This window comes from Schistocerca americana, chromosome 6 (assembly GCF_021461395.2).
Source record: "Schistocerca americana isolate TAMUIC-IGC-003095 chromosome 6, iqSchAmer2.1, whole genome shotgun sequence".
NCBI classification, from domain to species: domain Eukaryota; kingdom Metazoa; phylum Arthropoda; class Insecta; order Orthoptera; family Acrididae; genus Schistocerca; species Schistocerca americana.
The window spans coordinates 142,432,103-142,457,911 of record NC_060124.1 but is presented as its reverse complement, the minus strand read 5'-3'; the positions used below and the strand labels follow the sequence as shown (position 1 = coordinate 142,457,911).

At 45.4% G+C, this 25,809-nt stretch overlaps 1 protein-coding gene across 8 annotated transcripts in view; it reads right to left on the bottom strand.

Moving 5' to 3' along the window:
• Nucleotides 1–25,809, bottom strand: part of LOC124619437 (dystrobrevin beta) — a 611,344-nt gene that overhangs the window by 115,647 nt on the left and 469,888 nt on the right. For all 8 annotated transcript variants that reach the window (XM_047145819.1, XM_047145822.1, XM_047145818.1 and 5 more), the window contains one exon: nt 8,486–8,644. In XM_047145819.1, coding sequence (XP_047001775.1) covers nt 8,486–8,627 — 142 coding nt within the window. In that variant the 5' untranslated portion in view covers nt 8,628–8,644. The remainder of the gene's footprint in view (nt 1–8,485; nt 8,645–25,809) is intronic.

The window sequence follows — 25,809 nt, the reverse complement described above, 5'->3', positions numbered from 1 at the left end:
CACCAGTAAATGCTAAGTTACAGCTACTGACAGGGACAGCCACTATCCATGTAGGACATCTTCGGCCTTTTAAAAGCTCCAGATGTCTTACCACAAATGGCAGTGCCACTACTTGGAAAGAAGATAGTGGCATGAAGGAAAGAAAGGAATGAATGAAAAGCTCATGAGATACCTTATACAGCCCCATCATGTGAACAATTGACGAAGCTTACAGTATGGCCTGAGAATATTTATTGTTTATGATCAATTATGTAATAGATATGGAATGAATGGTGAAATTTTGTGGTAAATTATGCTGTGTTCATATAATTTCTTATTTTGCTCGGTTTATTATTTTTCACAGTGTGGTAAGGTATGTGGTTTCACTTTGATATGTTTCTAAGCTTCATATGTAATATAATGAATAAGTTCAGCAGGTGTATGTAATCATAACAGAATGAGTTGTGTTGTTATGCAGTCTTTCAAAAAGGGGTGGGAGATTAATGCGGGTTCAACTTCCTCAATGATATTATCATTGAGGAAGACCATAATTAGGTGCACAGTACAATCATGACAGAGAGTGTCTTTATTTCTGCTACCATTGTGGCTCTGACTCTACTATGTGTAACTTGTATCTACTTTAGGCGTCAGGATTGCCTGAACAGTTGAGCTCCTAGTACATCAGCTACCAGCAGACTGGGTTAACTTTACGAAATAGCACTTAAATTACTAAGTAGCCAGTGAACCATGAGGTTTACAACACATTAGAGAAAAACTGTATATTCTATGTCAACCCACAAAACATGTATTAAGAAATGTAAAAAGGTCACAGTCTGGAGATTAGATTTCTCAAAGCGGAGAGGAGCACTGCACATTGGCTTTGCCTGGAGTAGTGAGCTGCTCCTACATATATTCAGCAGAATGTGGAGAGAAACACCCATCAGGTTGATAAATAGGTGCTATGGACCAAGAGTGAGTATTCAGTACACAAGAAGACCCATTCAGTAAACTGATGATGCAGAAGACTACAGCCAGTGTCTCTAAAAGTCTAAATTGTGTCACCATACAGCACCGACAGGGCTTCTGGAAGCGCTGACCAGATAGGAAAACCAGCCCAGTTCACATATATCCCGCCAAACGTAGACCCTCATTCTCAGTAGTGCTACGTTGTGCTCAGTATACCATGAAACAGTCAAAGCCAGCAGATAAACAAGAGAATAATATTACTTGCAGTCTGAGATGAAGCAGCTAGCCACTGCCGACTGTTTTTACCAGTATCTGCAGGCTTGCGCCTGATCTGAGGCTATATGCAGTCAACTTGGCACTTTCACACTGATAGGTCACCCACAGAGTGACCACCTTCTGTTTACGGCCAGCTCTCCAAGTCCCTAGTGAGCCATGGGTTCGAGCCTGGGCCACCTAGCCACCCAGCCACACTGTCACTCTCCACCATCATGGGTGGGCCTAGATTGTTGCTGTCCCTTACCCAGAGCGGACGCATGTCTTCTTCATCAACCATGTTGGAGGCCATGGTATATAGCCCTTCTCACTCTGGTGGGCTTTAAGCTGCCACTGTGGTAGCAGGATAGCAGCCAGAGCTTCCTTTTTAGTCCTTCACCAGCAGCTGATCTGCCTTGCATCAGCTCCCTGCTGATGTGCCGAGGCACCACACCGCCGCCAGCCACCATAACACATACCCCGCCTTTCTGGTTGGCAACAGCTAACTCTGGCTTGCTGCTGTGATTGTGGCTGAATATATCAGAAGAGGACAATAGGTGACCCTCCAACCTCGACTCTGTCACTGTAACTGTTGTGAATCAAAGACTTTTCTTAATCAGGGATGTTTTACTGATGAACTACTGGTCGATTCCAGCCACCACCACCACTACTTTGGACCACATCCCAGTGGGTCAACTGTTTTTCACCCTGATTTATAAGTGGCTCAATACACCCATCACTGTTGGACTCTTGACCTGTTCCTTACAATGCTGAATGTTAATGTGTTTACAGTATTCCTTTGTCCCAAGTATAACTGCCTTGGATGGAACAATTTTTTAGGTTAATTCCAGGTGAAGTTGCTCACAGAGCAATTCCAGCAAATGCCAGGTCAATAATGAACTAGAAGTACAAATGTAATGCCTTCAGCACACATCAAAATCGGTTAGTTGATTTCTAACACAAAATCTATTATTTAGGTCTGAGCAGTAACACTCATTACTGATACTAAGATCAACAACAAGATTAATGAAATACATCCTCTCTCTTTGATTAAGTTCAGTACTGTTAGCGGCGAAAGGAGAGGAAACAAGCTTGTGGTGCCATGATGTTGAAATTTGTGCTCACTTGGTTAATTTTTTCAAAAGTCAAGTTGTAAATTTCAAGAAAAAATTCTTGTTAATGATTTTGATTCCAAACACAAAAAACAATTTTTTGTCCCATCAGAATTGGCGAATGATTTGTCTAGCTAATAGTAAGTTTTTCAGAAACAAAAGGCACAAGGTGGGATTGTACCGATTATTGCTTCAGTATTAAATATAATCAATGTGACTTCGTCATTCGAGTAATGACTAAGGTATGGAATGGTGTGTGTGTGTGTGTGTGTGTGTGTGTGTGTGTGTGTGTGTGTGAGAGAGAGAGAGAGAGAGAGAGAGAGAGAGAGAGAGAGAGAGAAGTGTTATGAGACTTCCAACCTAATACCTGGTAAACATTTTGAATTAATAGGATATAAAATCAGTGAAACAACAGTCTACATCAGGATGGGTAATTTATTAAAATGAACGATTTCGGCCTATGCTTAGGCCATTTTCAGACAGCATCGTCAGCTGAAGTTGATGATGTGCGGAACAGTCCATTGACCTCAGTTGCTCAAACTTTATGAGACACATCATGAAGCATCAAGGAATCATCAGTTTGGTACTGGAGGGAAGTGTGGGGGACAAAAATTGTACAGAGAGACCATAGCTTGACTATAGTTAGCAGGTTCAAATGGATGTCTGTTGTAGCTATGCCGAGATTAAAGGTTTGCAAAACAGACTAGTGTGACGAGCTGCATCAAACCAGTTCTCAGACTGGAGACCACAACAGCAACGTCTACGCAGAAAATAATGTTCGTTAGGTTATATAAAAATACTGGAATAAATAAATAAAATTAATCAGAAGATTTTTAACCTGCACCTTTGTATTACTTCTCTGTATAATCACCATTTAGATTCAATTATTTATCATATCTTTTAACAAGTTGACAAATTATCTCTAAGTAAAGTACTGCCACCTGAGAATGCAGGCAGCCTGTGAGAGCAATTCCTTTGTCAGAGTCAGGGTGATACGAACTAAGTTACCGTTTTATGTGCTTGAAGAAACGGAAACTGTGGCAGCTTGTGCACATTTACTAGTGTGCTGCAATATGGTGGCCTAAAGCCTTTTGAAATCTAAAGAGTAACTAAATCGAATATATGGAATTTATGTATGTACACTATGTGATCAAAAGTATCCAGACACCCCAAAAAAATACGTTTTCCGTATTATGTGCATTGTGCTGCCACCTACTGCCAGGTACTCCTTATCAGCGACCTCAGTAGTCATTAGACATCGTGAGAGAGCAGAATGGGGCGCTGTGCGGAACTCACGGACTTCGAACGTAGTCAGGTGATTGGGTGTCACTTGTGTCATACTTCTGTACACGAGATTTCCTCACTTCTAAACATCCCTTGGTCCACTGATTCATATTTATTTACGTACTACACGAATATGTAATAAAAATGGGTGTTCCTATTTTTTTAAAAAACGCAGTTTATATCCGTTTTACCTATGGCAGCGCCATCTAGCGGGCCAACCATCTGGTTTCCCCCTTCAAGCTAGACGAATTTCCTTCTTTGTAGTTTTTTCATTTGACGCTTATTTCGTGAGATATTTGGCCCGGTCACTATCAATGGACCACCCTGTATACAGGATGTTACAAAAAAAGTACGGCCAAACTTTCAGGAAACATTCCTCACACACAAATAAAGAAAAGACGTTATGTGGACATGTGTCCGGAAACGCTTACTTTCCATGTTTTAGTTTCGTCAGTATGTACTGTACTTCCTCGATTCACCGACAGCTGGCCCAATTGAAGGAAGGTAATGTTGACTTCGGTGCTTGTGTTGACATGCGACTCATTGCTCTACAGTACTAGCATCAAGCACATCAGTACGTAGCATCAACAGGTTAGTGTTCATCATCACGAACGTGGTTTTGCAGTCAGTGCAATGTTTACAAATGCGGAGTTGGCAGATGCCCATTTGATGTATGGATTAGCACGGGGCAATAGCCGTGGCCCGGTACGTTTGTATCGAGACAGATTTCCAGAACGAAGGTGTCCCGACGGGAAGACGTTCGAAGCAATTGATCGGCGGCTTAGGGAGCACGGAACATTCCAGCCTATGACTCGCGACTGGGGAAGACCTAGAACGACGAGGACACCTGCAATGGACGAGGCAATTCTTCGTGCATGTACAGCGTGTGCAGGCACTATCAGCAGCTGATTGGCCTCCACAGGTACACTTCTGCGAATGGCTCATCCAACAATGTGTCAATCCTCATTTCAGTGCAAATTCTCTCTTTACGGACGTGATCAAATTGAAAATTTTCACAATCAACATGTGTGGGTCGACGAGAATCCGCACGCAACTGTGCAATCACGTCATCAACACAGATTTTCTGTGAACGTTTGGGCAGGCATTGTTGGTGATGTCTTGATTGGGCCCCATATTCTTCCACCTACGCTCAATGGAGCACGTTATCATGATTTCATACGGGATACTCTACCTGTGCTGCTAGAGCATGTGCCTTTACAAGTACGACACAACATGTGGTTCATGCACGATGGAGCTCCTGCACATTTCAGTCGAAGTGTTCGTACGCTTCTCAACAGCAGATTCGGTGACCGATGGATTGGTAGAGGCGGACCAATTCCATGGCCTCCACGCTCTCCTGACCTCAACCCTCTTGACTTTCATTTATGGGGGCATTTGAAAGCTCTTGTCTACGCAACCCCGGTACCAAATGTAGAGACTCTTCGTGCTCGTATTGTGGACGGGTGTGATACAACACGCCATTCTCCAGGGCTGCATCAGCGCATCAAGGATTCCATGCGACGGAGGGTCGATGCATGTATCCTCGCTAACGGAGGACATTTTGAACATTTCCTGTAACAAAGTGTTTGAAGTCACTCTGGTACGTTCTGTTGCTGTGTTTCCATTCCATGATTAATGTGATTTGAAGAGAAGTAATAAAATGAGCTCTAACATGGAAAGTAAGCGTTTCCGGACACATGTCCACACAACATATTTTCTTTCTTTGTGTGTGAGGAATGTTTCCTGAAAGTTTGGCCGTACCTTTTTGTAACACCCTGTATAACTGACCTAGTGGATAACCCCGGAAGCCATGTGAGGCTGTCGTATATAGTGAAGTCACAAAATTAGAAAGACCTACAGAGAATCAGTGCTTCTGGATTTGAAGTGGATTCTTAATATTAAAAAATTTAGCGTATTGCACCCAAACATGAAGAAACACCCATTGCCTTTTGATTACACTAATTTAGACGATCACACATATTAAATACCTGGAAGTATCCATAAGAAGCGATTCAAAACGGAACAGCCAAAGAAATGTAATGGCAGGAAAGACAGATGCCAGACAGGTTCCGTGGAAGAATCCTCAGGAAGCGTAGTCCAACCACGAATGAGGTAGCTTACAAAACCCTCGTTCGACCGATACTTGCGTTTTTCGCTTCACTATGGGACCCTTCCTAGAGAGGATAGGTATACGAAACAGGCTAGATACAAACGAAGAGGAGAGAATTTCGGCAAAGGTTCGTTGAATAAGTGCGGAAACGCTCACGTAGATGCCCAACGAAATGTTAAGTACATTGTTCACACACATAACTACTCATTTATTTGGACATCTCTTACAACCAAATACAATAGACAGTACAATTTTTCTCATAATTTCCCGGCTACCTTTGGCGTTCTATTCTGCTAACACAAGCTGTGATATTTTTGCAAAAATTCATGTTTCTTTATGGCATTCATAACAATCGTAACTAAATTAAATATGTTAATTTTACATATATAAACTGAACTGTTTAATATATTTTAATTTTATAATGAGTAATATTGCGAGGAGTAAAATGAAATAAATGAGAAAATAAAGAAACTGTTGTTGTCTGTGGAAAGCGAATGCATGTTGGTGAGTTAATTACCAGTATGTGCTTTGGACCACTCGGCCACGGCGCTGTAATGACAACGTCTCTTTCAAAACATCCGACACTCTACACATTCACAATATGCTACCTAAGGTTTCAAAGAAGAATACTGATCTGGCGCTGTGAACAGCTCATCGCCTGCAGTGCTAGAATGAATGACGTCACATTAGGGGGCGCACAGTAGGAAGCAGACCGAGGCCCACGAGAAAGACAGGCCGCGGCGCCTACGTCACGAAGGTTGGCCTGCGATCGCTCGACTCAGCAGACAAACTGTATTTCTACATATGTTAACTCTTAACTATGTGTGTACGTACAAACGAGAATTGCATCTTCCACTGGAATACACTAATATGGAGTCTTACTGTTATCAGTCCTACAATGGTCGGAAGTCTACAGGCCAACTTACAATTTGTTACGGCTTATCTAGGGTACAATAAAATTAAAATCACGCCAAAATGATTATCAGTTGCATAAGGCGCCACCTCTTGTGTGAAATGAGGACTGTTAAGCAGAAAAGACTAATGCTATAAACAAGCCATTATACCATGTATATCTAGTACTGATCTTAAATTAAATTTTGTTGTAGTACTGTTAATCAGTAAGACTTCATAAAAGCACATTCCAATATAAGATGCAATTCTCGTTAGTACGTACACGCCCAGCAGCGAGCTAACAGGTGTAGAAACGCATTTTGTCTGCTTAGCTAAGCGAGCGGGTTCAGACTACCTTCGTGATCTACGCGCCGCAGCTTGTCTTTCTCGTGTGCCTCGAAGCAGACAACTGTGTCGTAGTTCGGCTGACCATAATTTCAGCACTCGATACTGGTTCCTAGTTATCATGAGGTGAACGTCAAAAAAAATTTTCTTCCGTTTTATTTGCATACCAGCACGCATTCGAAGATAAATGGCGTGATTTTAGAGTAGTTTCCGAAATGCATTTGAAACGAAACTGCATAATTTTAATGCGATATCTACAGTGTTCTGTATGGTATTAAAACATGATAAAACTGTTCGGAACATATTATAAGACATTTATTCATATCGCCAATGGTATATTTACAGTGTGCACTTTCCTCCTGCTACTATTTTTTCTTTGGGGTACATACTTTAATCCTATTCCGCTTGGCACCATCATGTCCTTTCTTCGGCAATTTGCAAACGATCACCTTTCACTTCAGCAGTGACACTCTTTCCTTCTCACTTTAACGATACCAGAATGCAATTTTCGCTCTCCAGCGGAGTGTGCACTCATAAGACACTTCCTGGGAGATTAAAACTATTTGCCAGAGCCGGATTCGAATCCTGGAACCTAGCCTTTTACGGGCAAGTGCTCTACCAACTGGGCTGCCAAACCACGACTCACGACCTGCCGAGCACTTGCCTGCGAAAGGTTAAGATCCTGGGTTGGAGCCTCAATTCAGCACACAGTTTAATGTGACAAGAACTTTTAAATTTAATTATGTTAACAGAAGGTCATCACGACTACCTGCAAAGCCTTTCTCTACGATCAGTTTCTACGCTTATTCTGCAAGGTAACAACAAGCATTGGTTTGGACTGTAGAGTTGCGGTCTACCAAAACTGTGGTTTGGTAGTTTTGGTACACTATATAAATGGCGCAGTAAATGGTAGGATTATTGGCAGGGAAAGAAATACAACTGAATGTGTGTGAGAGAAACTGGGAGCCAACGAACTGTGTCCCCCCCACACACGCCTGTCATCTCGACTGCTAGTGATACGAGGCCGTTGGGATCCAGCACGGCGTTCCGTATTACCCTCCTGAACCCACCGATTCCATATTCTGCTAACAGTCATTTGATCTCGATCAACGCGAGCAGCAATGTCGCGATACGATGAACCGCAATCGCGGTAGGAGACAATCCGACCTTTTTTCGAAGGCGGAAACGTGATGGTAGGCATTTCTCCTCCTTACACGAGGCATCACAACAACGTTTCACCAGGCAACGCCGGTCAACTGCTGTTTGTGTATGAGAAATCGGTTGGAAACTTTCCTCATGTCAGCACGTTGTAGGTGTCGCCACCGGCGCCAATCTTTTGTGAATGCTCTGAAAAGCTAATCATTTGCATATCGCATCATCTTCTTCCTGTCGGTTAAATTTCGCGTCTGTAGCATGTCATCTTCGTGGTGTAGCAATTTTAATGGCCAGTAGTATACGTAGTGTACGCTGATTTACGATGGACTACGGTAGTCTACGGTTCTCTCTGTAGAGCAGCCGAGAGCAGGCAGTCAATGCGGATACTCACGGTTGGCCCTCTTCTGGACGTAGCGCAGCTTGCAGGCGGTGCGGTAGGAGGCGAAGCGGATCATGTCGAGGTTGTGCGGCCGCATCTCCTGCAGCAGCTGCAGGCGCGGGTCGGCCGCCGCGCGCGCCTCCTCCGCAGACATCCTGACGCCCGGTCCGTCTGCAACACGGCACACACCACCTCACTCTCACAACCACACGGTTCTTTTCCCGAGTACAAAACAGACACATGTGCCCGATATACTGCGGAGACGGGAGATACGACACTGCGAGAAGAATTTGACAGCACTGAAAGACCTAAGTTGAAACGAGCCGTCTAAAATAGACGACATTCCCTCAGAACCACCGATGTCACTACGAGTGCCAGCGACAACTAAAGTAATGCACCTTGCGTGCACGACGTATGGGGCAGTGGAAATACTCTCAGACTTAAAGCAGACTGTAATAATTCCATGTCCAAAGACAGCAGGCGCCGACAGGTGTGAATACTACCAAAACATCAGTTTAATAAGTCACGGTTGCAAAATAGTGACACGAGTTATTTACCGATGAATAGAAACTGGTACAAGCTGACCTCGGGGAATATCACATTGAGTTCCAGAGCGCACACTCCGCTGCAGAGTGAAAATCTCAATCTGGAGTTCCAGAGGAATGTAGCAACGTCTTACCTAAGAAGATAGGGCAAGGAAAGGCAAACCTACACTTACAGCATTAGTAGATTTCGAGAAAGCTTCGAACAGCTTTGAAATTTTGAAGGTGGTACGGATAAAATGAAGATAGTGAAAGGTTATCTACAACATAAACCGAACTGCAGTAACAACATTCAAAGGGCATGAAAGGGAAACTGTAGTTGAGAAGCGAGTAAGACAGAGTTGTAGCCTACTCGCGACGGTTTTCGTTGTATGTATTCAGCGAGCAGTAAAGGAAACCAAGACGAAATTTGGAAAGGAAGAAAAGAAAAAGCTCGCCAATTGCGAGTAGCACTCGTGCTTTGAGAGTACCGTACAAACTTAATTATGTTTATATATAGTTCAGCCAACCTGGCAATCGAGAGTCTCGAGGATTTTTGCCTGATATCGATAGCTAATAGACGGACAGATCGACAGTCGGGTAGCAAATGACAAAATATTTTTTTCATGTGATATAACAACAAATTAACAGAAATTTCCTGGCAGATTAAAACTGCGTGTCGGACCGAGACTCGAACTCGGGATCTTTGCCTTTCGTGGGCAAGTACTCTAACAACTGAGCTACCCAAGCACGACTCACGGCCCGTCCTCACAGCTTTACTTCTGCCAGTACCTGGACTCCTACCTTCCAAACTTCATTCAGGAAATAAATTAACAATTTTCACGAATGAAAAACAGCCCACAGTTGCACTGATTATGTTTATTCTAAACCTTGACCATGGTTTCTGCTGATGCTTCAAATAGTGATGCAAACTTTGAATTTGTTAATGTTTGACCACTTTAATGATCGTATGCAACAGCATTTTAACTTTTGGACAGTCGTATTAATAAGTATATGGTCCTTCAGTTGCACTTGTAGGTTTGTTATTAATATTTTATCGTAGATATCAACTAGTGTCCTGATAAACGGCGCGTTGTAGCTCAATGTGGGGAGCGCCACCTATTGCGCGCAGCATGTAGCACATCACTGTGCGCCTAGTATAAGAGATGTAGTCACAGAGGACATACGGTGTCATATGTAGTTATGATCGGAACACGCTTACGTCTGTTGAAGTTTTTTTATTTTATTGATCTTGACGCAGCCTCTGGGCTAAGACGTTTTTCATTTTTAAAGGCTTATGTAAGTAATATGTTATCACATACGTAATTTTAGAAGTTTTTCCATAGATTGTACTACTAGTTTAGATGTTATTTTGATCACTTTTTAGGACTTCTGAAGAAGGCTATATTATTATAGCAGAAACCATGGTCAATGTTTAGAATAAACATAATTAGTGCAACTGTTGGCTGTTTTCCATTCGAGACAATTCCGTAACGGTTGGTGGTGTTGCTGCCATGATAAAAATAACAATTTTCAAATTTTTTCTTTATTTGAACTGTAAACCTTGCTTCTTGCCAAAGTTCATTTCTCTGGGTCAACGGGAAGGACCCCATAGGTTTTTACGAGTCAGTTTGCGAGTATCAAAATATGTGACATAAATAGCCATATCTTTTGACTGCACTGATTTGGAAGCTTAAATTTTTCACACCGCCAAAGGATTACAAATCTTACTTTCTGACACAAATTTCATTTTAACACGTAGTTCCAGGGAAAAAGAGTTATGAACAGACAGACAACGAAGTGGTTCTACAAGGGGACAACGAAGTGGTTCTATAAGGGTTCCGGTTTTACTTATTATGGTACGGAATCCTGAAAACAATCAAAAAAATCGCAATACATAGTTAAAATGTTATTTAAGAAACATTTACAATTTTTTTTCTCTATAATAGCTAAGGTACGACACAGGGTGCAACCTTAAAATATAGGCAGATCTTTATCCCTGGCGCGCGGTTGTCAAACATGCTTACTGAAGTAGGTGTGCCGCCGTACACTAAGAGGAAAGGTCTACGCTATGCTTTAAACTGATGCAAATTTTGGCCAGAAGTGTTACGAGTGCTTCCTTCGTGAATAGGTTTTTATTTCCTACAAAAAAGAGTGAGAATGCAAAAGATACCTAAAAATAAAAATCGCATAAAACGTGGAATGTAAATTACACATATTAAAACATGATAAATTAAACAATCTCCATAGTAATGAAGCATTAAAGGCAAGATAACACATCTAAGTTGCTATGTATGCGTACATCGTTCCGCTGTAAAATATTTGACTATGAATCTTCTAATCATAGTATGTGTTGTTCATAATAATAGCTTGATTTACCTAACCAAAAGGAATACAACAATAAAATGCGTTTCGCAATCTTCGTTTCAACAGGTCCAATTCAGTTATCACTCAAGCCCGAATTTTTATGTAACATCAACACGCAAAATACGTGCATATCTATGTAATGAAAATGAATATGTAAGAAAATAACGAATATCACGAAAATATTAAACATTTTAACAGAAAAAATAATTTCAACTGAAATTAACTTCCGAACATCATACACTTAGACTACTATATTATCCTAATATGCACTTAAACGTACCAATAATATGACAAGTACATCAAGAAAGTAGATTTTACATTACTTATTTCTTTATTTAGAAAATCTATACTGCGTTAGTAATTCTGCGGAGAGAATACGCGTAGAGCAGTTGCTTCCTTCAGCATACAGGCCACAGCACGCGCATTAACTGTCGTTCATAAAACGAGCCACAGTTAAATGTTTCTGCATTCCAATATTTTGCAGGAAATCGATAATGGTTTTCACGCGTCTTCTCCGCCGAGTTTGCCAAAATGGGTCTGGCAATAAAACGTTCACATGCATTCGTTCTTGCGTCGACCGCTCTTCATATGGGTGTTTACTTACACACCGCAGCATACTTTTCAGTTTCTCCTGGTAACGAAAACATAAATACTTCAATTGTGTCGGTTCATCAGGAATCTGTTGCCCGTAGTACTTTTGTAAAAACAAGCAGTATTGAAGTACTTGAAGTTTCTACCATGGAAAGTTCACAGCAGCTATAGAGGACATATCATGTAAAAATTCATTAGTGGAATTTGGAGTATTTTGCGTATGCGTCAATTATATTGCTTCTTAGATGACTGACTGCTTTGTTCTTTGTGAGCGCATCACAACATAATTATATGCTGCAAAAGTTGGGGCTACACAGTGCATCCGATCTGATTACTATACGCTCACGTAAAGCAATCTCTCCATCTGTAGCGAAAGTGTCGCCCAAAGTAACCCACGATCCTAATTTAGATGATAATTTTGACGTAAACTAAGGCTTCAAGAACACAGATAGTCACGAACTCTGAAGCAGTACTACTGGTAAACTTTCCTTGTGACACACAAAAATGGTTCAAATGGCTCTGAGCACTATGGGACTTAACATCTGAGGTCGTCAGTCCCCTAGAACTTAGAACTACTTAAACCTAACTAACCTAAGGACATCACACACATCCATGCCCGAGGCAGGATTCGAATCTGCGACCGTAGCGGTCACGCGGTTCCAGACTGTAGCGCCTAGAACCGCTCGGCCACTACGGCCGGCTTGTGACACACACCCCCTAGTTCTTCATAAGCAGAAGTCACGTCGTCGTCGTGGTGGTCTTCAGTCCAAAGACTCGTTTGATCCAGCTCTCCATGTTGGACTACTCAGTGCAGGCCTATTCATCTCAGCTTAATTACCGCGAACTACATCCATCTGGACCTGTTTTACCCCCACACTTCCCTCTACGACCTCACCGACAATTCCTTGATGACTTCTTTTAATCTTGTTGTGGCACAAATTTCTTTTTCCTCTCATTCGATTCAATACCTACACACTTGGTATCCGGTCTACCCAACTAATCTTCAGCACTGTAGTCGGAAAACTTCGCGTCGCTAGTCTTTTGTTAGCCCCACAACGAATCTCGACAGCATACCAATCTCTTTACTACATACAATAATGTCTACTACAAAGCTAACAAAGTAATGTTACTATATTTGCTTTGGTTTTGTGAAGTAGAATTCAGAATCGTCTAAAATTAAGCAGAAGCTCGTCCTTCATAGCCCAACTAAATGCCCAAGTAACCATGTTTTATAGTAAAAGAATGTGATTTTTAGATGTCCTGTCTTCAACTTTTATGATAGACCGGATTCTGGTCTATATTTATAAGAGAGCGGTCTACTGAGGGTTTTGGTTACCTTCATTCACGTAGAAGATAAAGTCTTGTGAAGTCGAATGAACGTTTTTTGATTATCGAATTATTATTAATCATACTACCATTATTAAATTAACAGTTTACGAAATGACTGTTGCGACAGATAACCGAAGTAAATAATGCTAGGAGAGAGTTTTTTTTGACTTGGCACAAAATAATAGGTATGCCCAGCGAGGTCCGAACGTAGTCCCTCTTGTCTTCATACAGTGGTATTTCGGAAGTCTCCTTGTAATTTTTTTTGGACATAACGAGAGCGCCGTGTAGATAAAGATTTAAGCAGGTGTGCCCGTTCGAACACGCCCATTTCTGTGTTAAGTAGCAAACCTGTAAGACAATGTGTTACATTCTGCCGCGTCTGCTAGGTGAAAGTACGGCCGTTATTTATTGTGACGTGTAATCATCACATCTGGAATTATCTAAGGCGTTGGCCCTGCCCAATGCTACCTCACACACAAGAAACTTAAGATCTTCAAATGACACAAAGTTCGTGGTTCTTCTTGCATTGATGTTCTACATCCCGTTCCACCAACACCATTGCTCTTAGCTTTTGAAATTTTTAGCACGTAAGTTAGTTTACTGCAGATCTAAACACTGTTGCTATACATGGGAATGTATCACAGAATCTCTTGGGCAAAAGTTCTTACAACTTCTTCCACAAATATAGGGCAGGCGCCAGATAATATTTTCGGTAATCGTTACGTTATCTACAGGCAACACCTTGATCAGTTCGTCTTAATGGAATCAGTGTCTCCCTTTTTTGATAGATCTTGTAGTTAGGTGGCAGAACTTCCGTCATGCACAAGCTGCTCTACGGATCATCAGTGGGTTGAGGCGCTTTGATACGACGAGACACTCGCTGGCGGTTTTCGCTCGTGGATTCAGAATCTCTGTAGCAAGAGAAGTGATTTGTCTGACCGACGTGACACAGTGCACCCACTGGTTTTACATCCATATTAGAGGATGGGGAAAAGGCAACATGTACACCAGAACGTGCGTAGCTTCTGGATGTGTGCAGTGATATAATCTGAACTGGAAATCTCAAATAAGGCCCTTGTGGATATAAGATCAGCAACTTTTGCTATTCACTAGACTGCAGGTTTTGGTGGTCAATATTTCAAAAAGTTAGTTTTCTCATCTTATAACAAGAAATCCGAATTATGCCCGTCGTAGAAACGTAATGGCTATGTGATTACGTACGTTTCCGGGCGTAAACTTAAACTGTCTTGGAGGGCAGCAACCGCGATGGTCGGCGCATGCGCCGTGTACTGAACGGTAGCCTATATAGGACGTCGATTTGCAGCCTGGCGTTAGTTCTCAGCGGGACTCATCAGCGGACGCAGCATTTCCTGAAGATGGCGACCAGTTGGATCGCCGAAATATCGAGTCAAGTTGATTTTAGGATCCGGCGGCAAACCCGAAGAGACTTTCAAGTAATGACTGTGTGTTAAAGCGTCCTTACTGGGTGTGAATCGCTTCACATATCCATATTTCTTAAGTAGTCCGCAAGATGAAAATCATTGCAAGCCTTTTTTTTTTTTTTTTGGTGGGGTTTAAGGGCGCTCAACTACTGAGGTCATTAGCGCCCAGTCACTGTTGTTAGAGCACATGGAATCTAGTAAAACTCAAGGGGATGGGGGGACACCAGAAGGACCTGACAAAGATGCAGATAAAATAAGTAAAAAGGTTAGATGTCTTTGGACAAGCCAGTCAAAGTTATAAAACGCAGAATACGAGCAGCTACTCGAGCGTCATCAGCTAAAACATCTGGTAAAGTAGATGGCAGGGACAGGACAACACGAAATTGACTAAAATGGGGACACGACAATAAAACATGGCGCACTGTTAATGCCTGACCACAAGGGCACTGCGGGGCTGGGTCACCGGAGAGCAGGTAGCGGTGGCTAAACCGGCAATGCCCAATCCGCAACCTGGTCAGAAGGACCTCCTCTCGCCTAGATGCTCGTGAGGATGTTGTCCAAGCAGTTGGGAGCGGTTTTACTGCCCGGAGCTTGTTTCCTTGGAGGGATGACCAAGCATCCCACCACAACGACACAAGCCTCTTACATACATCCCCACGTACGTCAGATGACGGGGCACAATGGGAGGCTGGCCGAGGCAGGAGGACTGCAGCCTTGGCTGCAGCATCAGCAGCCTCATTCCCAGGCACTCTGACATGTCCGGGAACCCACAGAAAGCTGACAGGAGAACCATTATCAGCGAAAGAATGGAGGGACTGCTGTATCCGTTGAATCAAGGGATGGACCGGATAGGGAGCTCCAAGGCTCTGAAGAGCACTGAGTGAGTCAGAGCAGAGTACATACGATGAATGGCGGTGGCGGCGGGCATACTGAACGGCCTGATGGAGAGCAAAAAGCTCGGCCGTAAAGCTCGAACATTGGTCGAGGAGCCAGTATTTAAAGGTGGCGGCCCCGACGACAAAGGCACAGCCAACACCATCGTCAGTTTTGGAGCCATCGGTGTGAATAAAGGTGTGACCGGCAAGTCGAGCACGAAGTTCGACAAACCGTGAGCAATACACTGCAGCCGGAGTACCATCCTTCGGGAGTGAGCTGAGGTCGAGATAAATATGAAGCGGAGCCTGGAGCCAAGGTGGTGTCGGGCTCTCGCCCTCTCTGAAGGTGGTAGGGAGGGCAAAATCCATTTGTCGAAGCAGGCGACGGAAGCGGACTCCGGGGGGCAGCAGGGCAGACACATACAACCCGTACTGACGGTCGAGAGAATCGTCGAAGAAGGACTGGTAAGAGGGGTGATTGGGCATAGACAACAGCCGGCAGGCAAACCGACACAGCAGTACGTCGCGCCGGTAGGTCAATGGTAATTCGGCAGCTTCAGCATAAAGACTCTCGACAGGACTAGTGTAGAAGGCTCCGGTGGATGGAGTTGAGCCGGCGTAAGAGGGATGGCCGAGCGGACGAGTAGACGAAGCTCCCATAATCCAGCTTCGATCGGACTATGGACCGATACAAGCGAAGCAGGACAGTGCGATCCGCTCCCCAAGATGAACCGCTAAGAACTCTGAGGACATTAAGGGAACGTGTACAACGGGCCGCCAAATAAGAGACGTGTGGAGACCAACACAGTTTCCTGTCCAACGTGAGCCCTAGAAACTTAGTTGTTTCCACGAATGGGAGAACAACGGGACCGAGATGTAAGGATGGTGGAAGGAACGCTTTATATCGCCAAAAGTTGATACAAACCGTCTTCTCTTCAGAGAACCGGAAGCCATTTGCCACGCTCCATGAGTAGAGGCTGTCTAGACAACGCTGAAGGCAGCGCTCCAGGAGGCATGTTCTCTGGGCACTGCAGTAGATTGCGAAGTCATCGACAAAGAGAGAGCCTGAGACATTAGGTGGAATGCAATCCATAATTGGATTGATCGCGATGGCAAAAAGGGCTACGCTCAAGACAGAGCCCTGAGGCACTCCGTTCTCCTGGAGGAAGACGTCAGACAATACGGAACCCACACGTACCCTAAACTTTCGATCCGTTAAAAAGGAATCAATAAAAAGGGGCAGGCGACAGCGTAGGCCCCACCTGTGCATAGTGCGGAGGATACCTCCTCTCCAACAGGTATCATAAGCCTTCTCCAAGTCGAAGAACACGGCTACCGTTTGGCGCCTTCGCAAAAAGTTGTTCATGATGAATGTCGACAAGGTCACAAGGTGGTCAACAGCGGAGCGGCGGCGACGAAAGCCGCATTGGACATTAGTAAGTAGCCGTCGAGATTCAAGAATCCAGACTAACCGAGCATTAACCATGGGCTCCATCACCTTACAGACACAGCTTGTAAGAGAAATGGGGCGGTAACTAGAAGGAAGGTGTCTATCCTTCCCGGGTTTGGGTATAGGAACAACGACGGCGTCACGCCAACGCATGGGGACCTGACCTTCGGTCCAGACGCGATTGTAGGTACGAAGAAGGAAGCTTTTGCCCGCCGGAGAAAGGTGTGCCAGCATCTGAACGTGAATGGCATCTGGCCCCGGAGCAGAGGACCGGGACAGTGCAAGCGCACGTTCGAGTTCCCGCATAGTAAAGGGGGCATTATAAGTTTCCAGATTCAGCGAGGTCGCCGAGCCTCTTCTGCCTCTTTCCTGGGAAGGAAGGCAGGGTGGTAATGGGCGGAGCTTGAAACCTCCGCGAAAAAGCGGCCAAAGGCGTTGGAGACAGCCACAGGATCAACAAGACCTCATTACCTGAGGTCAGGCCAGGTACCGAGGAGTGGGCCTTAATGCTCGACAGCCGGCGCAGGCCACCCCAAACGACGGAAGAGGGAGTAAAACTGTTAAAGGAGCTGGTGAAAGAGGTCCAACAAGCTTTTTTGCTGTCTTTGATGACTCTACGGCATTGCGCTCGGAGTCGTTTATATTCAATACAATTCGCCAACGTAGGATGGCGGCGAAAGGTGCGTAAAGCACGTCGTCGAGCACGGATAGCGTCCCTACAAGCCTCGTTCCACCAGGGGACGGAAACGCGACGTGAAGAAGAGGTAGTACGAGGAATGGAACGTTCGGCAGCATCGATGATAACAGCCGTGAGGTATTCGACCTGACTGTCACAACTGAGAAAATCGTGGTCCGGAAAGGTCGCCAGGGAGGAGTAAAGTCCCCAGTCAGCTTTCGGTATGTTCCAGCTCGAAGGACGTGGGGATGGGGTGTGGTGCAGGAGACGAACGACACAGGGGAAGTGGTCGCTCGAATAGGTGTCAGAAAGGACATACCACTCGAACCGACGGGCAAGAGTGGTAGAACAGATCGAGAGGTCCAAGTGGGAGTAGGTATGAGTAGAGCCCGAGAGGAAAGTCGGGGCGCCGGTATTGAGGCAGACAAGATTGAGATGGTTGAATATATCCGCCAAGAGTGAGCCTCTTTGACAGGATGCAGGAGAGCCCCAAAGGGGATGATGGGCATTGAAGTCGCCAAACAATAAAAACGGCGGGGGAAGCTGAACGATCAGGTGCATCATGTCAGCCCGACTAACAGCAGATGACGGTGGAGTGTAGATGGTACAAACTGGAAAAGTAAAAGCAGAAAGAGTAATACGGACAGCTATTGCTTGGAGTGGGGTGGTCAATGGGATGGGATGGTAATAGACATCGTCCCGAACGAGCAACATGACCCCACCATGAGCTGGGATACCGTCCACAGGGGTGAGGTCATACCGCTCCGAGGTATAGTGGGTAAAGGCAATACGGTCAGTCGGGCGCAACTTGGTTTCCTGGAGACCAAGGACGAGCGGACAGTGCATGCGGAGGAGCAGTTGTAATTCCTCCCGATTAGATCGAATACCTCTTATGTTCCAATGTAACAAGGCCATCGCTAGTCAAAAAGTTGGGGGAACGAGATGGGGGAAGAGCTGGTCACCTCGACAGCCGCGGAGGCCAGGTTGCGAGGGAACAACGCTACAACCGGCGGGAGGCGGATCCGGTTCCATCGAGTCGTCGCCAGCTGCGGCCGCTGTCCCTGGTTGTGTAGGAGGGGCAGCATCATTTGCCGACGAGAGGCCAGCTGAGCGCCTGGCAGCAGAGCATCCCGGCGAAACTGAGGACGGCCGGGAGCAGCGACTCACGGATGGAGCGTCAGACGAAACGCGCCGGGGTGGAGAGGGGGAGAGAGACTTCTTCTTGGAGGCCTTCTTGGAAGGCCGAGGAGGCACAGGGATGGTGGGCTCGACCCGAAGGAGGTCCTCACGCGCGGGGTCCGTTTTGGAACGCCGGACCTCGGAAGCTGGGGTCCGGAACGTTTCCCCGATGGACGCCTGAGAAGAGGATCGCTTCTCAGGTGGCGGGGGGAGAGGAGGAGGAGGAAGGGTGGCCCCTGGGGCAGAGGGGGCGGGGGCCACGGGGGAGGAGGATTTGGAAGGGAGGGATTTGGGAGGCGGAGGCAGAGCCCCCTGATGGGCGGAGGAGGGACAGGATAGGGGTGAGGATACCGCAGAAGGAGTGGACACAACTGAGGCAAACGAAGTGGTCAACGGCACGGGATGGAGGCGGTCATACTTCTTCCTGGCCTCAGAATAAGAGAGCCAATCCAAAGTTTTGAGTTCTTGTATCTTCTTCTCCTTCTGATAGGTGGGGCAGTCTGAGGATCTAGGCGAGTGGATGCCAGGACAATTAATGCACCGAGATGGTGGGGTGCATGTATGTTCCTCACGAAGAGGACGTCCACAATCGCCACAGAGGGGCTCAGCCTCACACCGTGACGACATGTGCCCAAAGCGCAAACACCGAAAACATCGCATAGGAGGCGGGACATAAGGTCGCACGTCGCACCGGTAGCACATCAACCTTCTCCGGGAGAATGTCCCCCTCGAAGGCGAGGATAAAGGCCCCAGTGTAGATGCGACGGTCTTTGGGGCCGCGCTGGACTCGCCGGACGAAATGCACGCCTCGGCGCTCCAGGTTGGCCCTGAGCTCCTCATCAGATTGTAGCAGGAGGTCACGATGAAAAATAACCCCCTGCGTCCTATTTAGTGCCAGATGCGGGACAATGGACACTGGGATGTCCCCTAGGCGGTCGCACGCCTGGAGCGCCGCCGACTGTGTGGCGGAGGTGGTCTTGATAAGAACGGACCCTGAACGCATCTTGCTGAGAGCCTCGATTTCCCCGAAGATGTCCTCAATGTGCTCAACAAAGAACATGGGCTTGGAGGTGGCGAACGTCCCCCCATCAGTTCGAGAACAGACCAAATAGCGGAGGAAGTACTTCGCCCCAAGCCGGCGGGTCTGTCCCTCCTCCCAGGGAGTGGCCAAGGGGGAAAGGGCAGGAGAACCAGAACTAGAAACGGTACCTTTTCTTTTGAAAGACTCGGCCGCAGAGCGACCTGATACGTGTTGACGTTTCATCTGCGAAACGTCCGCCCCGATACCACCCACTCCGACCAGGGGCTCTCCCCACGGGCGCCACCCAGCCTCAGCAAGGGCCACCTGGCAGGATGACCGTTGCCAGGAGTCCTGATGCCCCAAGGAGACGAGCACCTACTCCTTGGTCGACGTGGGGAGGGTGCAGCTCAGGTATCGGCAGTACGATCCTTGTGTTGTCAGGGGGCTACAACCTAGAGGGTACATGACGACCCCGAAACAACGGGCTGGCTACCGTGCTGGATTTCTGGTGCCATGGAAAGTCCATCATGATCATAGGTGCAGATGAGGACGCACTATGGGCGTAACTTGTACAACCCATCAGGCGTTTAGGCCCAATTTGAGGAATAGTGGGTATGGTTACAACGCCGTTACAATGCTGAGTGCCAAGGTCTTAGTGCACAGAGGACCAGTGATACACCACGTAAGGCGTCCTTCCCCAAAAGGCTCGTACTTCTGTAGAATTTTGAAAAATGGAGGTCAAACCCCAAGGGGGACCATCACATGGAAGGCCGAAACGGTTGAAACTCCTTTTAGTCGCCTCTTACGACAGGCAGGAATACCTCGGGCCTATTCTTACCCCGGACCCGCAGGGGGGTTGCAAGCCGTTGTTGCAGGCATTCATCCCATTATGCTGTCGGTGTGAGCAGTGTGTCTGGGTGTGGGGTTTGTGGGAGCTCCTCGGAAAAGGATATGTGAGTACCCTTACGAGCAAATGGTTCAAATGGCTCTGAGCACTATGGGACTACTGAGGACATCACACACATCCATGCCCGAGGCAGGATTCGAACCTGTGACCGTAGCGGTCGCGCGGTTCCACACTGTAGCGTCTAGAACCGCTCGGCCACTCCGGCCGGCCTTACGAGCAGCATTCTTTCTTGTAGCCGAGATGTCAAATTATTTCCTTATGTTTGGAATATTTAGTGTAACACGGGTCACAATTTGAGGGGAGGTCAAAACGCGATCAGTGTTAGCTGCTCATATGATGCGTCAATCCAGCTATTAACGTGTGCACCTCTGACAGCGGAAACCAGGACGAAGAGCTTTTTTTCCTTCCTAGGCCAGCGGCATCAACAGTGATTCAAGCCTGACGCTTCCCGTCCAGTGTATCATGCAGTTTCACTCAAGCCCATGGCGCTCAAATCCAGTTAATAGCACGCACTGTGCTCGTCGGCGCCAACCTCACGTATCTACAATGTTTACCAGTCCAGTACGACCCTTGAAACAGCAACGCACTCTTACAAGAAAGATAAAGCAGTTAGACGCGCTCAGTGTTTTTAAGCATCTAATAATCACAATTTCCAATACACCGCATTAATGTCCTCGGGAAAAATGATTCTACGTAACGTAGGTGTGTAAGGTGGTGCAAATAAAAAATATGAGACGGGTGAATTACCATCAGATTTCCAGAAAAGCATTATCATGCCCATAAAAAGAAAGCACGTGTCGATCTAAAAGTCATTGGACGATTAGAGCCTGCTAATCAACTGTCGACCACAAATTATACAGAAGAATGGAAGGAATAACTGAAGACGTACTTGAAGAAGGTAGTTACTTCGCAAGAGGAAAAAAGGTGCAGGAGGGGCAATTATGACATTGCGCTTATTAATGGAAAGCAGGCTTAACAAAAATCATGATGCCTTCCTTCCATCAGTGGGTCCAGAGTAAGCCCTCGACAATGGAAGGTGAAACAAGGCTTTAAGAAGAATATAATACCCAATTCAAATTCCAAAGAAAGCAACTGCTGACAGGTGTGAATATTACGGAATCATCAGTTTAGTAAAGTTACATTTGCAAATTACTGAGATTATTTATTGGCAAAAGAACGGAAAAACTGGTTGAAGTCGAACTCGGAGAAGATCAGTTATGGTTCCGGAGAATTGCAGAAGTACGAAAGGATATTCGCCCTATGACTTATCCTAGAAGATAGTTCAAAGAAAGGCTTTTGAAGATTTACAGACCCCTCACGGGCCTCGCAGAGTTGCGGTGGCTTGCGCGCCTCAACGATACAATACCGCCACGGAATTCAAAAATGGTTCTGAGCACTATGGGACTTAACATCTGAGGTCATCAGTCCCCTAGAACTTAGAACTACTTAAACCTAAGGACATCATACACATCCAAGCCCGAGGCAGGATTCGAACCTGCGACCGTAGCGGTCGCGCGGTTCCAGACTGAAGCGCCTAGAACCGCTCGGCCACAACGGCCGGCCGTAACGGAGTGGTTTCTATGGAGAGGCTAAACAAACCTCTGGTTCCTGAAGAGGGGCAGCAGCCTTTTCAAACGTTGCAGGGGCCACAGCCTGGATTACTGACTGATACACGGCCTTATAACATTGGCTAACAGGGCCGTATTGCTAACGGATGAAAGCAAGGGGTAACTACAGTCGTTACTTTTCCTGAGGTATACCATTCTACGGTATGGCTTAATGCTGATAGCATGCTCGTGGGTAAAATATTCAGGGGGTAAAATAGTGCCCAATTCGGATCTCCAGACGTGGACAGTTCTGGAAGATGTTATCAAGAAATACAAAATTAGCAGTCTACGTGTTGGAGGGTGGAATGTTAGGTCCCTTAATCAGGTAGGTAGGTTCGAAAATGTAAGGAGGAAATGGGTGGGATGAAGTTAGGTATAGTGGGAAACGGCGAAGTGCAGCGGCAGGAAGAACAGGACTTCTGCTCAGGTTAGCATAGGATTAGGTCAAATAAATAAGAAAATAGAAATCCAAGTAAGATACTATGAACAGCAGAGCTAATGCATTATCGTAGCAAAGATAGACGAGAAGCCAAAACTGACCACAGCAGAACTTTATATGCCCATCAGTTCCGTAGATCATATAGCGATCGACAGAATGTATGGTACGATAAAACAAATTATTCGGATCTTTAAAGGAGATGCAAATTTAATTGTAGTGTAGTACTGGAATCCAATACTAGGAAAAGGAAGAGAAGAAAAAATAGGAAAACTTGGACTGGAGGAAAAGAATGAAAAGAGAAGCTGCCTGAAAGAAATTTGTACAGAGCAAAATTATGTCATTGTTAATACTCGATTTAAAAGTCAGGAAAGAAGACTGTATTCTTGTACGTTGTATAGACCTGAAAACACTGGCAGGGTTCACATTTGTGATATAATGGCAAGATAACGATTTCGAAATCAGACTTGAAAGTGAAAGACATTTACAGAAGCAGATGTGAACTTTGACCATAGTTTATTGGGTTTGAATGGCAAATTAAAGGTGAAGAAATTGCGAAAAGGTATGGCAGTAAGGAGATGGAACCTGGATTAATTTTACAGAGGTTGTTGAGAGTTGCGAAGAGAACATTATCGAACTGACAGTTTACTAACAAGGGAACCTCCCCATCGCACCCCCCTCAGATTTAGTTATAAGTTGGCACAGTGGATAGGCCTTGAAGAACTGAACACAGATCAAACGAGAAAACAGGAAGAAGTTGTGTGGAACTATGAAAAAAATAAGAAAAATATGCAAACTGAGTAGTCCATGCGCAAGATAGGCAACATCAAGGTTAATGTGAACTCAGGGGCGACGTGGTCCTGTGGTTAGCGTGAGCAGCTGCGGAACGAGAGGTTCTTGGTTCAAGTCTTCCCTCGAGTGAAAAGTTTATTTTCTTTTTTTTTTCGCCAAGTTATGATCTGTCCGTTCGTTCATTGACGTCTGTGTTCACTGTAATAAGTTTAGTGTCTGTTTTTTGCAACCGCACCGCAAAACCATGCGATTAGCAGACGAAAGGACGTGGCTCACCAATGGGAACCGAAAACATTTGATGGTAAAGTCATAGGTCAACCGATTCCTCCACAGGAAAACACGTCTGATATATTCTATACGACACTGGTGACGGCATGACAGGAATATATTGTCGACCCACCTAACTTGTACACTTGGCGAATGGGTAAAAAGATTCTTCTACCTTGCCCGATTTAGGTTTTCTTGTGGATGTGATAATCACTCCCAAAAAAGTGATGAAAACATAAGAGTTTGTCACATAAACTGCAACAAATGAATGCAACAGTTTCACAGTCGCACAGTTTTCCCTGTGCTCTATCAAAACGTATGTTTTTTTCGTTTTCAAATTTTTCCGTGTGTAAACCGTCAAATCCTCCATATGTCCAAGCAAATCTGAACATGTCCTGGAAGTTTATTATGTGTGAGTGCCTGAACTTTGATTACGTCTGAAAAAAAAATTTTAACTTTTTACTCGAGGGAAGACTTGAACCGATGGCCTCTCGTTCGGCAGGTTCTCACGCTAACCACGGGACCACAGCGCTCCTTGATGTTGCCTATCTTGCACATGGACTACTCAGTTTGTATATTTTGCTTATTTTTTTCATAGTTCACACAACTTATCCTGTTTTCTCGATTGATCTGTGTTCAGTTTTTCAAGGCCTATCCACTGTGCTAACTTATAACTAAATCTGAGGGGGGTGCGATGGGGAGGTTCCCCTGTAAGTCATGGTTAAAAATACTTATACAAACTGCACTCATGTTAAAAAAAAACCGGAACACTTTGAACGATTAGATATTGGACGTCCACATTCACAGGACACGTACAGTAATATGTCCTGCAGAAATGATTAGTATTTCAGTCACCCCAGTTCACCATGTGTCCTGTTCGCTAGATAGCACAGGGTCCACCATAGGCATTGACAACTTGTTCCATGCATGATGGCATCAACGCGTATAATGCCCACCATGCTGCCTTCAACTGGATCCAAAGTTCATCTGTGATGGTTGTCAATAGGTCACTGCGCTGCACCCGTCGTTTCATGATTGTCCACACATTTTCGGTTGGCGACAAATTGGTGATATGGCGGGACAGGGCAAAAGGATGACATCCTGTGACACCAAGAAGGCTCTTGTTCGTGAAGCAACATTTGGTCGTGAATTGTCGTGTTGAAAAATGGCGTCTGGGATGTTGTGCAAAAAGGGTATGGCTACTGGTCACAGGATGCCATTGACGTAGGTCACACTGGTCACAGTGCCCTGGACACGCACCAACTGTGATTCGTGGTTGTACCCAATAGCACTCCACAGTATAAGGCCTTGAGTTGGCGCTGTATGTCTTGTCCCACAAGAGCAGCAATTTTCCTGATGGATGCATCAAATTCTCTCACGTCAATAGTACACCTTATTTCAAAATCGCTGATTTGATGCAACTGTTCGCGCATACGTCTGTGAGACATCCTGCACGTCTGCTCCAGTCACACTGTTCCATTACCTTCAGTTTACAGCGACAACGAGAGCCGTAAGCACATTTTATCGGTAGGTGGTGTTGCGCCGAGATATCGATGTTGACCTTGAACACACAGGCCGACGTGGTTCAAATGTTAATGTGCAAGTCCTGTGAATATGAACGTCCTACCTCTAGTGTATTTACAGAACAATGGAGACTAGAAGACGCAGAACACGGGAAAGAACAACTTGGGTTCCGGAAAAATGTAGGAAGAGGTGAGGCAGAACTCAGCCTAATACTTTTTTGGGTTGAAGAATGGCAAACCTACGTTTATGTCATCTGTACATTCAGAGGAAGCTTTTGACGCTGTTGACTGGACTACACTCTTTTAAAACTGAAGGTTTCAAGGATAAAATATTGGGAGCGAAATGTAATTTA